The sequence below is a fragment of the Hemicordylus capensis genome, chromosome 4 (genome assembly GCF_027244095.1).
Source record: "Hemicordylus capensis ecotype Gifberg chromosome 4, rHemCap1.1.pri, whole genome shotgun sequence".
Classification (NCBI taxonomy): domain Eukaryota; kingdom Metazoa; phylum Chordata; class Lepidosauria; order Squamata; family Cordylidae; genus Hemicordylus; species Hemicordylus capensis.
The window spans coordinates 313,310,392-313,325,321 of record NC_069660.1 but is presented as its reverse complement, the minus strand read 5'-3'; the positions used below and the strand labels follow the sequence as shown (position 1 = coordinate 313,325,321).

General features: G+C 44.6%; 1 protein-coding gene across 4 annotated transcripts in view; it reads left to right on the top strand.

The window, feature by feature from the left end:
- The window catches only part of AGO2 (argonaute RISC catalytic component 2), a 91,105-nt gene that overhangs the window by 53,851 nt on the left and 22,324 nt on the right, over positions 1-14,930 (top strand). For all 4 annotated transcript variants that reach the window (XM_053244074.1, XM_053244073.1, XM_053244071.1 and 1 more), the window contains exons 10-17: positions 5,567-5,689; positions 7,142-7,275; positions 8,165-8,349; positions 9,048-9,207; positions 10,492-10,582; positions 11,045-11,239; positions 13,564-13,698; positions 14,176-14,277. In XM_053244074.1, coding sequence (XP_053100049.1) covers positions 5,567-5,689; positions 7,142-7,275; positions 8,165-8,349; positions 9,048-9,207; positions 10,492-10,582; positions 11,045-11,239; positions 13,564-13,698; positions 14,176-14,277 — 1,125 coding nt within the window. The remainder of the gene's footprint in view (positions 1-5,566; positions 5,690-7,141; positions 7,276-8,164; positions 8,350-9,047; positions 9,208-10,491; positions 10,583-11,044; positions 11,240-13,563; positions 13,699-14,175; positions 14,278-14,930) is intronic.

Below are 14,930 nucleotides of genomic sequence, written 5' to 3'. Positions count from 1 at the left end.
CTCGATCAGTAAATCCAGCCTCGACATAGACCACGACATTGACGTCGACATCTACCGCTTCTAGAACAGTAAATCCAGCTTCGACATCGACCACGACATTGACGTTGACCTCTACCACTAAGACAACGTCGACGGCTTTTGCAACTTCGACATTGACGTGTTGCCCTCGGGTGGCTAAGACACCGAGGGATGGGGCTGCCGCCACTTTGAACTCTACAATGCAGACTGCTATTGCCTCAACGTCGAGGAATGACTTTGAGCCAGTTTTTGCCCCGGCTTCGGAGTCGACTATGGCACAGACAGTGCATGTCATACTGGATACGGAACTCGATGCCGACGCCAAAGAAGAAGAAGTAGATTTTCAAGAACCAATTGATTTGGAGGAGGACCCAGTGACTCCTGTGAACACCAAGGCTAATCGATTGACCCGCATGTTGTACTCAGAGGAAAGTACTCATTCTACTGGAACTCTTGTGGGATTTAGGGACAATATTCTGCTACTAGACACTGTTCCCAAGACACCTTCCATTTTATTGAAGGGCACTCCGGTCAGTGGTCTCCTGCCTCATGGCGGATGGGGTGATTCCTATATGGTGACCGGAGAGGAGTATACCCTCTTCTCTCAGTAGCTACGGGTACGTGAGCAGGAACAGATGCAGCGACGCGTAACGGACACGTCAGTACAGACGTCATGCCCCCAGGTGAGCCAAGCTGAAATGGCTGTACAGATGGTTGCTCCTTCAAGGCAACTACGCACAATTGCGTTGCAAACATCTTCCGTCCCCAATCCACTGCAAGTACCAAGACCTATCTTACGTCAAATGGCCACGCAGACGGCTCACCCATATCAATCAACATCAGTGACCGATTCAGCGGTGTGTACCTCACCTGTTTCCTCCGATACGGATGATCTAGAAGATCCCTACACCTCAGATTCTTCGGATCATTTGCCTGAAGAACCTAGCTTACCGGATCCGGATCCAGATGTGGCTCCAGTACCATCCATCTCTCCAAATGAAGAGATGAAGGGTTACCACCAGCAGGTGGCAGAAATGGCACAGGTGCTGGGTTTGCAACTCAAGCAGAAATCAACAGACTTGGAAGACCCGGTCTATAATATGATGCAAACGGCCTCCAGGTTACAACCTGTTTATATCCCCATGCTTCCTCACATTACCCGGGCGGCAAAGTCTGCATGGGAAGTACTGCAAACTTCTGCGCCCACGTCAAAGCGCCTAGAAGCGCTATATCGTATTCAAGAGGAAGGAAACGAATACCTTATGTGACACCCGGCTCCCAACTCTTTAGTAGTAGACTGCGCTACTGCTACAAAGAGTGGGAAGAGACATGCTACACCAGCTGACAGAGAGGGACGAAAGCTAGACATGCTAGGCAGACGCGTATACTCAACCGCCTGCTTGTCCCTCAAAATAGCAAACTACATTGTGTGTAAAGCAAAGTACGCACACTCCCTGTGGGAGTCGCTGTTTGATCAGTGGGCGACTCTTGATCTGCATGATTTTGTGAGGAAATTTGAGTTGGTATTCACAAAAACAACTACGGCCACAGTTAGCGAACACCAAACATTTGGCAGAATCAGAGTCACGTACTTTGACTACATCCATTGTGCTTAGGAGGCATACCTGGTTGTGAGGAACGGGATTGCAGCAGGATATGAAAGATCGTATTGAAAGCCTTCCCTTTGATGGAGAGGGTCTCTTCTCTGATAAAACAGACAATAATATGGAGCAGTGGAAGAAGTCTAAAATCATGGTACCATCCATACAACCAGTATCAATGGCGTCAAACATCGTACCGCCAACCGGAGAGAAGGGACTTCAAACGCCCTTACCAGCATTACAATCAAGGCAATAGGAAGCTATACTTCCAGAGAAATAAGGGCTCGCAGTCCAACCGCTCGAAGCCTACTCCACAGTCGAAACAGCAGCTTTGATCTGTGCCAGAGCCTAACTGCATCCGGGACGCCTCCACTTTACACCTGCGACACAACGCCAAAAATGACCGGCCCAAGGGACAACATCTCCTTGTGTGTGACACAGAACAACATTCCAAGGAAAAACATCTCCTTGTGTCTGGCCAGCTATACCATAAAGCTGACAAGCCATGCCCAAGCATGGCACCTTATAACATCAGACCAGTGGGTCCAGTGCATAGTCACAACGGGATACGCGATAGAATTCAAGGAACGGCCACCGTTTTTGGGCATAAGATATACTCCCGAGTCACCAGTGCTCAAGGAGGAGGTTCGGAAGTTATCGTTGAAGGAGGCCATATCTCCGGTGCAGTGGGCCCTGAGCCAGACGGGATTTTACTCCCGTTACTTTCAAATCCCCAAACGCTATGGGGGAATACGACCAATAATGGATCTGCGTGGCTTGAACCAATACATCGATGTTAGCAAGTTCAGAATGACAATGCTGCAAGCCATCCTGCCACTCATCCATGGGGAGCATTGGATTGCAACGCTCGATCTGAAAGACGCGTATTTCCATATCGGCATACAGGAGAACCATTGAAAATAACTCCGTTTCACAATGGGATTGGTGATCTATCAATACAATGTACTACCCTTCGGACTCGTTACTGCTCCAAGGGTGTTCACAAAGTGCATGGCTGTCATTGTTGCCCATCTCAGAACCCAGGGTCTCTCGGTATATCCATATCTAGACGACTGGCTTCTGACGGCCAAGTCTTGTGTACAGCTATTGGAGAATATAGAGGTGGTAACGAACCTATTAAGGGACCTGGGAATCCAGATCAGTTGGGAGAAGTAGTTTCTAATACCAGCAAAGCGCCTCCGTTATATTGGTGCGGAGTTGGATATGGAGAGGCAAACGGCGTATCTTCCAGAGGATCACTTCCAGCAAATAAGACAGCTTGTCCAGATGTTTCAGGCAGCACCTGTTCAGAGAGCAAGGAAAGTCCAAATTCTCCTAGGACTGATGGCTTCCTGCAACACGACGATCCACTATGCGAGACTGAAGATGCACGGGTTGCAGGCCTGCTTCCTGAGGAACTTCCGCCCCACTACTGACCCACAGTCCAAATTGATTACAATTCCGGAGAAAGTACTGTCTACTCTAACCTGGTGGACAAGGGAAGAGAATCTACTCAATGGAGTCCCCTTTCTGCCACCGCAGCCGACCACCACGGTGACCTCCGATGCCTCAATGCAGAGATGGGGTGCCCACCTACTGTACCACAGAGTCTGTGGACTCCCAAGGAGAGTCAGTTACACATCAACTTCCTGGAGCCACTGGCCGCTTTCAAGGCAATGATGGTTTTTCAGGAGCATATTATGGGCCAGACCAAACTGTTACAAATGTACAACACGACGGCCGTAGCTTATGTAAACAAACAAGGCGGGGCGGTGTCTCGATCTCTGTGTGGCCTCAGTCTACAATTGTGGAATTGGTGCATCCAAAAGAAAATCTATCCGGTTGCCATACACATAAAAGGCACTCTGAATTGCTTAGCAGATTCTCTGAGCGGGGACTTGCTTCTGATGCAACACTAATGGGAACTGCATTCGCAAATTGTACAACAGCTGTTTCAGACATGGGGGATCCCCAAGGTGGATCTCTTTGCGACCACGGGAAACAAAAAATGTGAGCAGTACTGCTCAAGGATGGGGGCAGGCTCGGATTCCAAGGGCGATGCCTTTCAATATCAGTGGCAAAAGGAGCTGTTCTATGCTTATCCACCGACACCCCTAGCCAAGCTCCTTCACGATGGGACTCAAGCAATAGTGGTAGTCCCGTGGTGGCCAAGGCAGCCATGGTTCACACAGCTACACAGACTAGCTCAGGGCAGGTTCAGAAGGCTGCCTCACTGGCGAGACCTACTCACACAGAACCACAGCAGTGTGAAGCACCCCAACTTGTCAGTTCTGAGTCTCACGGCTTGGAGGGTCGGTTGTTAAAGATCATCCTCCTAAATACCCGTAGGCAGTCTACCAGGTGCAGCTATCAAGCAAAATGGCGCAGGTTTACTGCTCATGCAGCCTCCAGGGGATATATGCCAACAAAGGCGAGTCTTCACTCTGTACTACTCTATCTGGCCTCTCTGAAACAGGAAGGTTTAGCTAATGTCTCTATTAAGTCCACATGGCGGCCATATCTGCGTACCATGATGGATGGGATAGAAAAACCATCTTCATGCACCCAAGGTGTAAGGAATTTATGAAAGGAATAAACAATTTGTACCCACCAGTGCGCCCACCCGCAGAAAAGTGGAGTCTCTCTTTAGTTCTCTCAGCCTTGACGGAACCTCCCTTTGAACCAATGGGGGAGGCACCGCTAAGACTTGTGACTCTGAAGACTCTATTTTTAGTGGCAATAACAACGGCTAAACGTGTGAGCGAGTTGGGCGCACTCTGCATTGATGAGCCATACACTAAGATCTACCAGGACCGGGTGGTGATGCGCCTAGATCTGGAATTTAGACCAGAGATTATAACTGATTTTCACCTGAATGCCGATATTGTTCTGGCGACCTTTTTCCGTAACCCAACTACTCCGTTGGAGCGAGCGATGCACTCACTGGATGTGCGTAGAGCGTTGCTCTACTATTTGAAGGCCACTCTCCAAATGCGGAGGACTAGACGTCTCTTCGTTATCTTGCAGGCCAGAAGAAAGGAGAGTCACCCTCACGCCAAAGGCTATCTTCTTCGTTGGTGGAACTAATCAAGACCATGTATGACCTGCAGGGCATCACCCCTCCGGCCTCCATTAAGGCCCACTTGACGAGGGCATATGCTTCCTCCGTGGCACATTTGGCGGGAATACGCTTCAATGACATCTGCATGGCAGCAACGTGGGCGTCACATCAGAAGTTTGTGATGCACTATGCCATTGACTTGAGGCTGGCGGCTGCAGCAGAATTTGGACGGGTGGTACTCAAGCGGGTGCTGCAGTAGCTTGACTAAGACCCACCACCATCAGGGCAGGTCGTAATTCACCCACTACTTATGAATGCTGGAACCACTATCCAGATAAACAGGTTGCTTACCTGTAACAGGTGATCTGGTAGTGGTTCCAACATCCATAAAACCCGCCCATCCATCCCCGCTTCTAACTGACACAAGCTACTATGTAGCCTAAGATACTATACATCTATAGCTAGAGACGGTCATCAAGAAACTGAGAGAAGGGACGCCGGCGGTTGCAGGCGTCGCGAGGAGCTAACGATCTCTGCCCGAGGCTGGTCTGCGCAGGCGCAGAACCCACTACTTATGAATATTGGAACCACTACCAGATCACCTGTTACAGGTAAGCAACCTGTTTTTATGAAATAAAAGGGAAAGCAGTGGTGTAGGAGAGGCTGGAGAACAGGGAGTAAGAGCTGAAAAAAGCAGTATGTATTTATGCCAAGTACTGAAATCTGATTTCTTCCATTCTTAAAAACTCTGTCAGCCCCACTCTTACGTTTTCACTCTATCCAGGTACTGTTTACCTGATCCAGAGGATCATTAAAAGCCCTGTACTTTAAGGTCTTACATCGGCATGTAACGGATGTGTTCCTCACTAGTTTATTTTGCTTCTAGATGCGAAGTGCAAGTTTTAATACTGACCCTTTCGTTCGCGAATTTGGAATAATGGTAAAAGATGAAATGACTGATGTGACTGGTCGGGTCCTGCAGCCTCCTTCAATCCTCTATGGAGGCAGGGTATGTAAACAGAGATTTTGCATCGTCTGTAGTGATTCTCTTTTTCATCTTGGTTGTCTGTAGGGTGGTTAATAATGCCTAGGCACATTTAAGAGCTTACCACGGTTTCTGATTTTATTGTGTAGTCCAGTGGTGTACATCAAAAATGCTGTTGTGTTGAAAAGCCTTTCTCTTGAGTTTTAGTAAGAGGAATCCTTGGACTTGCTTTTCTCATAGATATACTCCAGTAGCACCTGAACAATTTAGATGATCCTGCAGTTTCAAATAGTGTATCTTTAACAGATGTTGTTATCTGCCCTGAAAGTCTTCTCTATTCCCAATAGAGATGTGCTTGAACCGAGGTCCGTGCACTGGTTTGGCACTGAACCAGTTTTGATGAGGTCTGAACCTGTTCAGCACTGCAAAGAGTGGGATTTTTTAAAAAGTGGAGAGGAGGTCCTTACCTGCTTTCCGCCACCGCATGCAGCTTCTTGCTGGGGTGGCGTGCGTGCCAAGAATCCCTGTGCTGTGCTAGTACACACATGGCGCCCATGCATGTACGGGTGCCATGCGCATGCTGCTTCAATCAATCAATCAAAGTTTATTACAGTCTATGACCGGCACAACAAAGGAATAGAATAGAACATATCACACAGTTTAAAATAAAAACATAATACCACTTATATCACAATACCCTCGGGTGTGCATGCAGCTTCTTGGGGATAGCGCTATTGTAGGAAAAGCTCTATGTGGCGGCAGAGAGAATATAAGGACTTGCTCGCCTCTTCTTAAATAAACCCCAGTCACTGCTCCTCTCCCCGCTGTGCCAAACCGGTGCAGAAGCCTCGGTTCGTGCACGTTCCTAATTTCCAAGCTGGAATCTGTCATCTTAAGTTACCCATACAACTTGTGTACAGTTGTGCAGGCAGATGTGTGTAGTGTTGACTTCTAGGGACAGATGAGAGCCTGACATCCAGACTAACACTGCATGTGCCAAATAGTGTTTCCAGCATGCACTGGGGAGTAGCGTCTCCAGCATATACTGGGGAGAGATGATTTTTGCTTATTCTTTCCCCCTTCCCTATGTAGTCCTCTGTGCCTACTGAAAAGATATTCTTAAGGGTGGTGGGATCCACAGCAACAGATTTTTCAGGAGGCACAGTGGACTATAGAAGAAAGGGCAAATTGGTGAAAATCACCCCTCCCCACTGCACACTGGAAACATTATTTGGCACATGGAGTGTTAATCTGGATGTTGACCACTGAGTGCTGAAGTTGTGGTTTTAGTCTTGCAACACATTTACCAAGGGGAGCCCTGATAAATGGACTTAATTCCATAATGTAGAAGTCTCTCTTTAAAAAATGTTTTCTCCAGAATGTTTGGTATTAGGATATTAAGATATGTTTAAGTGGTCTGCTGTGCACAAATCCCTTGCTGTAGTAAACCACTCATTGCTTCCCCACTACTTCTAGAACAAAGCAATTGCTACGCCCGTTCAAGGGGTTTGGGATATGAGGAACAAGCAGTTTCACACTGGAATTGAAATCAAGGTCTGGGCAATTGCTTGCTTTGCTCCACAGCGCCAGTGCACTGAAGTCCACCTAAAGTAAGCATATTACTTTAATACATGTTTTGTTCTCAGAGCAGTTGTGAATGTTTTTTCGTAGGTTATGAAACAATTAAGCACGAGTGACTATCAAAACTCACCATCAATTTTTAAAGTATTGAAATGACAGAATTATGTGGTCCTTAAGAAACTTAAGGATATGTTGAGAATTTAACATTGAGGATTAAAAAAAACAACTTCTAAAAATACCATAAGTAGATCAATATGTACTTGTTTTCAACCTGTAACCTCCATGTTGTGGGTATAATATACACTGATGGTATTTATACTATGCCTTTATATCACTTTATATCATAATCTGGAAATGTTTAGACAACACGCTTGTCACTGACTAGTGTGAAATTAGGACCAGTGAAATTTACAGCCAACTCCTGTACACCATCACTTAAAGGGTAGTACTAGTGAATTCAGTGGCTGACATATTGTGCAATGTTATATAAACCTTGCAACATCGTGTTTGTGCAGTTGTGCAAAAATGCTTTTGCACAGATCACAAGAATTGTGCAACAGCGCTCTTATGCACTGTGCAAATGTTCCATTTTGATGAGATTTAATTTTAACCATGTTATTTTTTACACGAGAATTGAATATTTAGTATTTACTTGTTTTAAAAAATCCATTTTAAATACAATTAAATGTTTTAAACAATTGTTGTGCATTCTAGTTAAGACTGAATCTGCTTGATACCTTTCTGGCCTGAAGTGTAGGAGTGGTGTTTACTTTAAGTCCTGGAATGGAGGAACCCTGGAATGAGAAACTGAGTTGGCTCTAAGTCATTCAGGCCAACAAGGCTATGTTAGTTTGAGTGTAAAACCTTGGTTTGAGTATTCTAAATGTATGTTCTTGCTCTCTCTGTTTTTTGTTTTAGGTCCTTCACAGAACAACTGAGGAAGATATCGAGAGATGCAGGGATGCCCATCCAGGGTCAGCCCTGCTTCTGTAAATATGCCCAGGGGGCGGACAGTGTAGAGCCCATGTTCAGACATCTGAAGAACACCTATGCTGGGTTGCAGCTTGTGGTGGTCATTCTTCCAGGAAAAACTCCAGTTTATGGTAAAAATATGGAGTTTGCATATGGCATGTTTGCTCCAAAATATGCATTATTTTAAAATGCATATATTGTCAGTCGTCCTTCTCCGGTAACAGTTATATGGAACCCCCTAGATAAATATGGGGCTTGTGTTTTTGTTCTCCTTTATGCTGCATATTGTTCTTGGAGTTTGTGTACAGAACTCGTTTAATGTATAAGCACACTGTTCACAGTGGAAACAGCTAACCTAGACCTGTGGTGGGTCAGTCCTAGTGCAATGCAATCTTGACTTGTGCAGATTTTCGTATTCTGAAGTGATATTCTTACAGCTGGAAGAAAAGCTTTCAATCTGTTCATAAGTTGCTCTGGAGCCTTTATCAAGATTACACAGTCAGCAGAGGGTTGCATATGAAAGCACCATAAGTAAACCCTATTTTAGAACACAGTTGCAACTGTGGAGATATGGTCAGAGGCTGAATATCAGTTATTTTAAAAGGTAGATGACAGTTTTAAAGAAGAGTTATTGGCATACATTTTCATTTGTATGCAGAAGTTCTAATAAGTGGGAGGTCAAACTCTGTACTTCTTATTTGAACATATCTCTTTACAAAGTGATGCATGTAGGGTTGTATACAAGAGTTCAGCTCATTGGTTTATCAGAGAGAGGAACTGCAGTCGTGTCAGGACCATTCAACTGAGCCTCTCTTTTCTGACTTGGCAGCGGAGGTAAAGCGTGTTGGTGACACTGTGCTGGGCATGGCCACGCAGTGTGTGCAGATGAAAAATGTGCAAAGGACAACACCACAGACACTTTCCAATCTGTGTTTAAAGATCAATGTCAAACTGGGAGGAGTAAACAACATATTATTGCCCCAGGGAAGGTAAGGTGTTCCCCCCCCCCTGTAGTGTGTACATGATTCGGTAGCACTGTGGGATCCAAGCAGACAGTTCATAACACATTTCTTACAGCTTTTGTGCATACAGTCAGTCTTCTGCTTACAAAACAAAGCTTTTATCTCCTTCATAAAAATAAGCAAAATTTCCCCTTTGCCAAGTTTAAAACAGGGAGCAGCTATTAAAGTACAAGTGAGTGTATGCTGTTGAAAGATGTGGCAGGTGAAAATGGTAAGAGTACTGCTCACACATGTTCCATTTGGCAGGGGTGCAGAAGATCTGGCTCTTGGTAGCCTCCCCATACTTGGGGGAAGGGTGGGTCTTGTCAGCGACATCACACTTGAGTTTTAGAGGCACTCAGAAGCACTGAGAGATGTTGCTGCTTTTGAGTGCCTTTTAGAGTCCTGTGAGAGGTCAGGGATGATTGACTGTCTGTCAGTTATCAGGTGAAAAAGTGTGCCTGCCAGGCTAAAAGTGCTGGTTGTCCCAGGAAGTAGACCTGGGCCTTTTGGCATATTGCTGCACACTGTGAGTTCTGTGAAGATCTTGTATATCTTTAAAACCTGTAGAAAAAGAGTTAAAACTTTTGATTTTATTCATCCCATGCAGTTTATAGGAAGCCCATTCTTAAGCATTGCTTAGATAAACACTCTCATGTATAAGTTGTTCTTACCATCCTTTATATAATGTTTTCCAGTGAAAAGGTTCTGAAAGCAGTTTGCATAGAAAACAGTTAGATAGTTTCCTGACCCCAAAGGGCTCAGACTTGATTGAGAGAGAGAGAGAGAGAGAGAGAGAGAGATATGGGGGGTGGGGGGAAGTAGACACCAGCAACAGCCACTGAATGGATGCAATACTGGAGTTGAATAGGATCAGTTGCTCTCTTCCTGCTAAATATAAAGAGAATCACCAATTTGAAAAGTGTCTTGCTCAGTTAGCAGGGTTTGTACACTCATATCTAAGCCAAGTGTCCTGTAATGCATGACCAACAAGAAAAGGTGGAATTGCTCTCTTGATCATTAAATTTTGCAATGGCAGCCACTGCCCCCAAACATTTTTAAAATGAGTCGGTAATTAATTGTACAAGTAATTCCTTAGCCTGATATGTTTCTGTCTGTCCTATTCAGTGACCTTCCCTGCCATTTTTAAGGATCATTGTTTAATTGTAGTAGCCTGTAGGTAAAAGCATCATTGTTTCATTGCAATAGCCTATAGCAACAATTGTGATGTGACCTGACTTCTTCAGTATCCTTGTACTTTGTCTTACTTAGGCCTCCAGTATTCCAGCAGCCTGTAATTTTCCTGGGAGCAGATGTCACTCATCCACCAGCTGGAGATGGGAAAAAACCATCCATTGCTGCTGTGAGTAAATTGTGTCACAATAACAATTTATTTTTCCCGTACATATAGTGGTTTGCAGATTGTACTTATAATTGTATCTTACTGTAATAGCATTTTATTTCCCATATAGGTGATTTTCAGAACCTGTATGTTCTGAATATGTCCAGAACATATGACACTGTTGAGCCTCGTGCAGTGTTACAACCTGCTGGCCAATGTCACTACTTGCCAAGCTTCTGACATGTTGCAACACTATATATTGTTGAGATCCTGTCACTAGCTCCTGTGCACAAACAGAAAGCACTTCCTCTGTGGGGTTGGGGTAGAGGGTCCCCTTTCTGGGAGAGAGGCAGTTTTGGGTCTATGGCAGCTGAAAAACCTCTGGTGGCAAGAGGTGACACTACAAGAGGCAGTTGGGATCCCAAGTTCTTAAGTACATTTTTAACGAACACATTTCTCCCCCCCACCCCCCGCCTGCAACAGGTTGTAGGTAGCATGGATGCCCACCCTAATCGATACTGTGCCACTGTGAGAGTCCAGCAGCATCGCCAAGAAATCATCCAGGACTTGGCTGCCATGGTCAGGGAGCTGCTGATTCAGTTCTACAAATCCACCCGATTCAAACCAACTCGTATTATTTTCTACAGAGACGGTGTTTCTGAGGGGCAGTTCCAACAGGTTCTTTTCTCTTTCTCCCACCTCCTCTTCAGTTTTACACCATATTGCATTCCCTGTATAGAATTGTGTTCAGAAAAGAGGCATAGGTTATCTTTATGATTGATCTTAGTTATTGCTTACATTTCTGATCTACCTTTCCTCAAAGAAAGTGCACTTTGAAAGTGCCCAGGGCCAGGGACGAGAGAAGGTTGTCCGCAGCCTTCACTTCTCTCCTTGTGCTTCTTGCAAGCATTGTGCTTCTAGATAGATGAATGGTCTGACTCAGTATATGGCAGCTTCCTATGTCCAGCTTCCTATGTCCCCCTGTAAAGATGCATGAGGCAGCACACAAGGTTCCCCCACCTTTCTCCTCAAAAACAGCTCTGTGAGGTAAGTTAAGCAAGAGTGACAGGCTCATGGTCACCAGATGAGCTTCATGGCAGCATAGGGATTTGAACGTGGGTCTTCCCAGTCGTAGTCCCAAATGCTCTAGCCACTATACCACACTGGCACTATCACTTTGTACTGTGATTTGGAGGAGGAGTGCAAGTTCCCCTGTGTTGCTTCCCCCTTCCCTCATTGCCTGGTGTGAAGTGATAGAAGGTAAAGGGTCTTGCCTTGCTTTGCACAGGACCTTTGTGGAAGAGCAAAGCAACACTAGTCTGTAGCTGCGTTTTTCTTCCCTCTCCTAGTAGTTTGACAATAGCAAGTGAGAGAAGGGACCAGTGTAGATCTCAAATAATGGCTGCCTGTTCAAGGGACCCTGAGCAAAGGCAAACCAATTTGTTAGAATAAAAATACATAGGAAGCTGCCATCTACAGAGTCAGACCATTGGCCCATCGAGCTCAGTATTGACTGCTCTGACTGGCAGCATCTCTCCAGGGCTTCAGGCATCTATCAACCCTACCTGGAGATGCTGACAGAGATTGAATACGAATACGATGAACAGGCTCAGTTAGTAGGGGCTAACTGGGGCCTACGTATTGAACCTGGTACCTTCTGCTTACTGTGCTCTGCCACTGAGCTATAGCCCCATCCTGTAAGTACCTGGATCATGGAAATTAACTGTACTCGCAGATGAAAACAGCAAATGATTGCAGGATCAGCCCTTTACAGAGCTTCTTGAGTATAGTCACCATAGTTGTATATGCTTCTCTATTTAAAAATATATATATACATACACAGACTCTCTCTGAATAGGTTTCAGGGCTGAAACCTTGACTGAGTTTAGGACTGTACCTGATTTCCTTTTAACAACTTCATTCATTCAATTTATATACAGTCATCCTTCACCAATGACAGTTTTTCCAATCATGGTTTTGAGTATCCACGACTGGGAAATTGTGATTGGTCTCGCCAACCATGACCTGAGTATCCATGGTTCTGCGAGATTTGTTAGTGATTTGGAGGGTTTTCCCCCAATTTTGGGTGATTCAGAGGTTCAGTCCACTCATTCCTCTTGCTGACCCTGCCAACTCCACACAATTTAAAGTGATGTTGAGTGGTTTGGGGGGTGGGTGTCAAAAGTGCCTTTGAATGATTTGTGTGTGTGTGTGGGGGGGAGGGGTTTCAAAATTTCCCAGAGGTTCAATTTGCTCAATCCTTTTGTTAATTGTTGGTTATTTTAAGGGATTCCAGGTGATTTGGGGCAAATGTTTTGTATTTTTTCTTTGATTTTTCAGTCTTTTTGCGGTCACCATTCCCCTAGCCCCAGATTCCCATCGATTTCAATGGCTCGCCAACCACGAATTTGCCAATGGCTAGTTTTTCCAGAATGGAGGAACCCTTGCGGTTGGCAAGGGATGACTGTACCACTCTTCCTGAAGCGGCTCAGGGCAGTTTACATTAAAACCAAAAACACAGAATAAAGCAGTTAAAATCAAGAAATACTGATTTTAAAACTTAGGCTGCTGGTGGTGACACAGTAGGATGGGTGTAGTGTGAGAAGGGAAGGACAAGACAAGTTTTTATCTCATAGCCCACTTCCTATCCCTATCTCTTGATTTCGGCACTGAGTCTAATCCAGGCTGTAGAATGGAATGTCTGTGTGGTTGGTTAACAGCACTGGAATAAAATCCAGTGTTTGCCAAGCCTAGCCAGCATTTCTGGACCTACACAGATCTCTAGTTCAGTGTTGATCTTGCTCCAAGTACTCAACGGTCTAATTCAGTCTCATTAAGCAAAGAATGTAGGGTAGATGTTGTCTTTTTGTATACTTAAGATCACCTATTTTGCTGCAGGGGAGTATCTGAAGCAAGTGTTGAATCTATTAAAATCAGATTTTAAAAATGTGTATCTTTGCATTGCTATGTGTATGTTTGTAACATTTCCTCTCTTGGTCTAGGTTCTCCATCATGAATTACTGGCAATCAGAGAAGCATGCATTAAGCTAGAAAAGGACTACCAGCCTGGGATTACATTCATTGTTGTACAAAAAAGGCACCATACCAGACTCTTCTGTACAGACAAAAATGAAAGGGTATGTTCCACGTTTTCTAGAGAAGGGTTGACAAATGATTGTCTAGGGAGCTTAGGTCCAGCTAGATACTTGCCTGAAAAAGAAGGAACACAGGGCAACTTGCAGACTGGTGCTTCCTTTGCATAAGAACATTTCGCTCAGACAGTGGTGGAGATGCAGTTGTTTATAGCCACCCAGCTCCCTGCAAATATGTCCCTGAAGACCAGGAGCCCCTCAGATACCTATTGTGCATGGCCTGGTGAGAGGGAAGAGAGGAATTAGTGAAAGTTGTCATTACCCCTTTACATGAGCAAAATGTTCTTACATGAGTGCACCATAAGTCTGGATGCTGCCCAACGTAATCAAGATTTTATATTGTGACATCTGAAATGGAACTACTTTTTGAGCAAATTTATACTTTTGACAGCTCTTTTCTTGCAATTTCAGATAAGGGGGATACATGTAATATATAGGTCTCTACTTATTTTATTTCCACAGGTTGGGAAAAGTGGAAACATTCCAGCAGGTACTACAGTGGACACAAAAATCACCCATCCTTCAGAGTTTGACTTCTACCTGTGTAGTCATGCTGGTATTCAGGTATTCATTCTTAATTGTGTGTTGCTTCTTTTATATCTTATGCATCCCAGCTGTGTGTACACTTTTTCACGTATTATGGTATGTGGTATAGACATGTATATAATTTCTTTCAAATTATCTGAAAAAAATGCCTTTTGCATTGTAAGAGTTCATAAATCCTTCAGAAAGTATATGAAGAAACATTTTAAATCACTCTTGCAAGGATTCCATTGAAACAGTAAGGGGTGTATGAGAGAATGGGGTGCAGCATGACTTTTGTTGTCATCATATTTTTTTTTCAACAGAAGACTTTTTTTTGGCCCTTGTTTTCATAACAGTAATCCCCTGTAAGCACACATTTGATAACAAGTCAGAAAAAGGGAGTGGGCAGGGGGAGACCATCTTTTTTTCTGAGCAATCAGTTGAGTATTTTTCAGTCTGAATTCTGTACAGTTCTGAATTATTTCTAAAATCCAAATCTAGGGAGTGGGGGAAGTAGCAATATTAGCTCTTTTGTAATAGCCCAGGGCATATGAGACTTTTTGAATGGAAGCTGGGGGGTGGATTTCTATGTTGTGTACCTTCTCCACACCCAACATCAGTAATGGGTTCTGCTGGTGAACATGCTGAGATTTCCATATAGAATTCATGCAGCCTGCTGCTCCCTGTGAGGA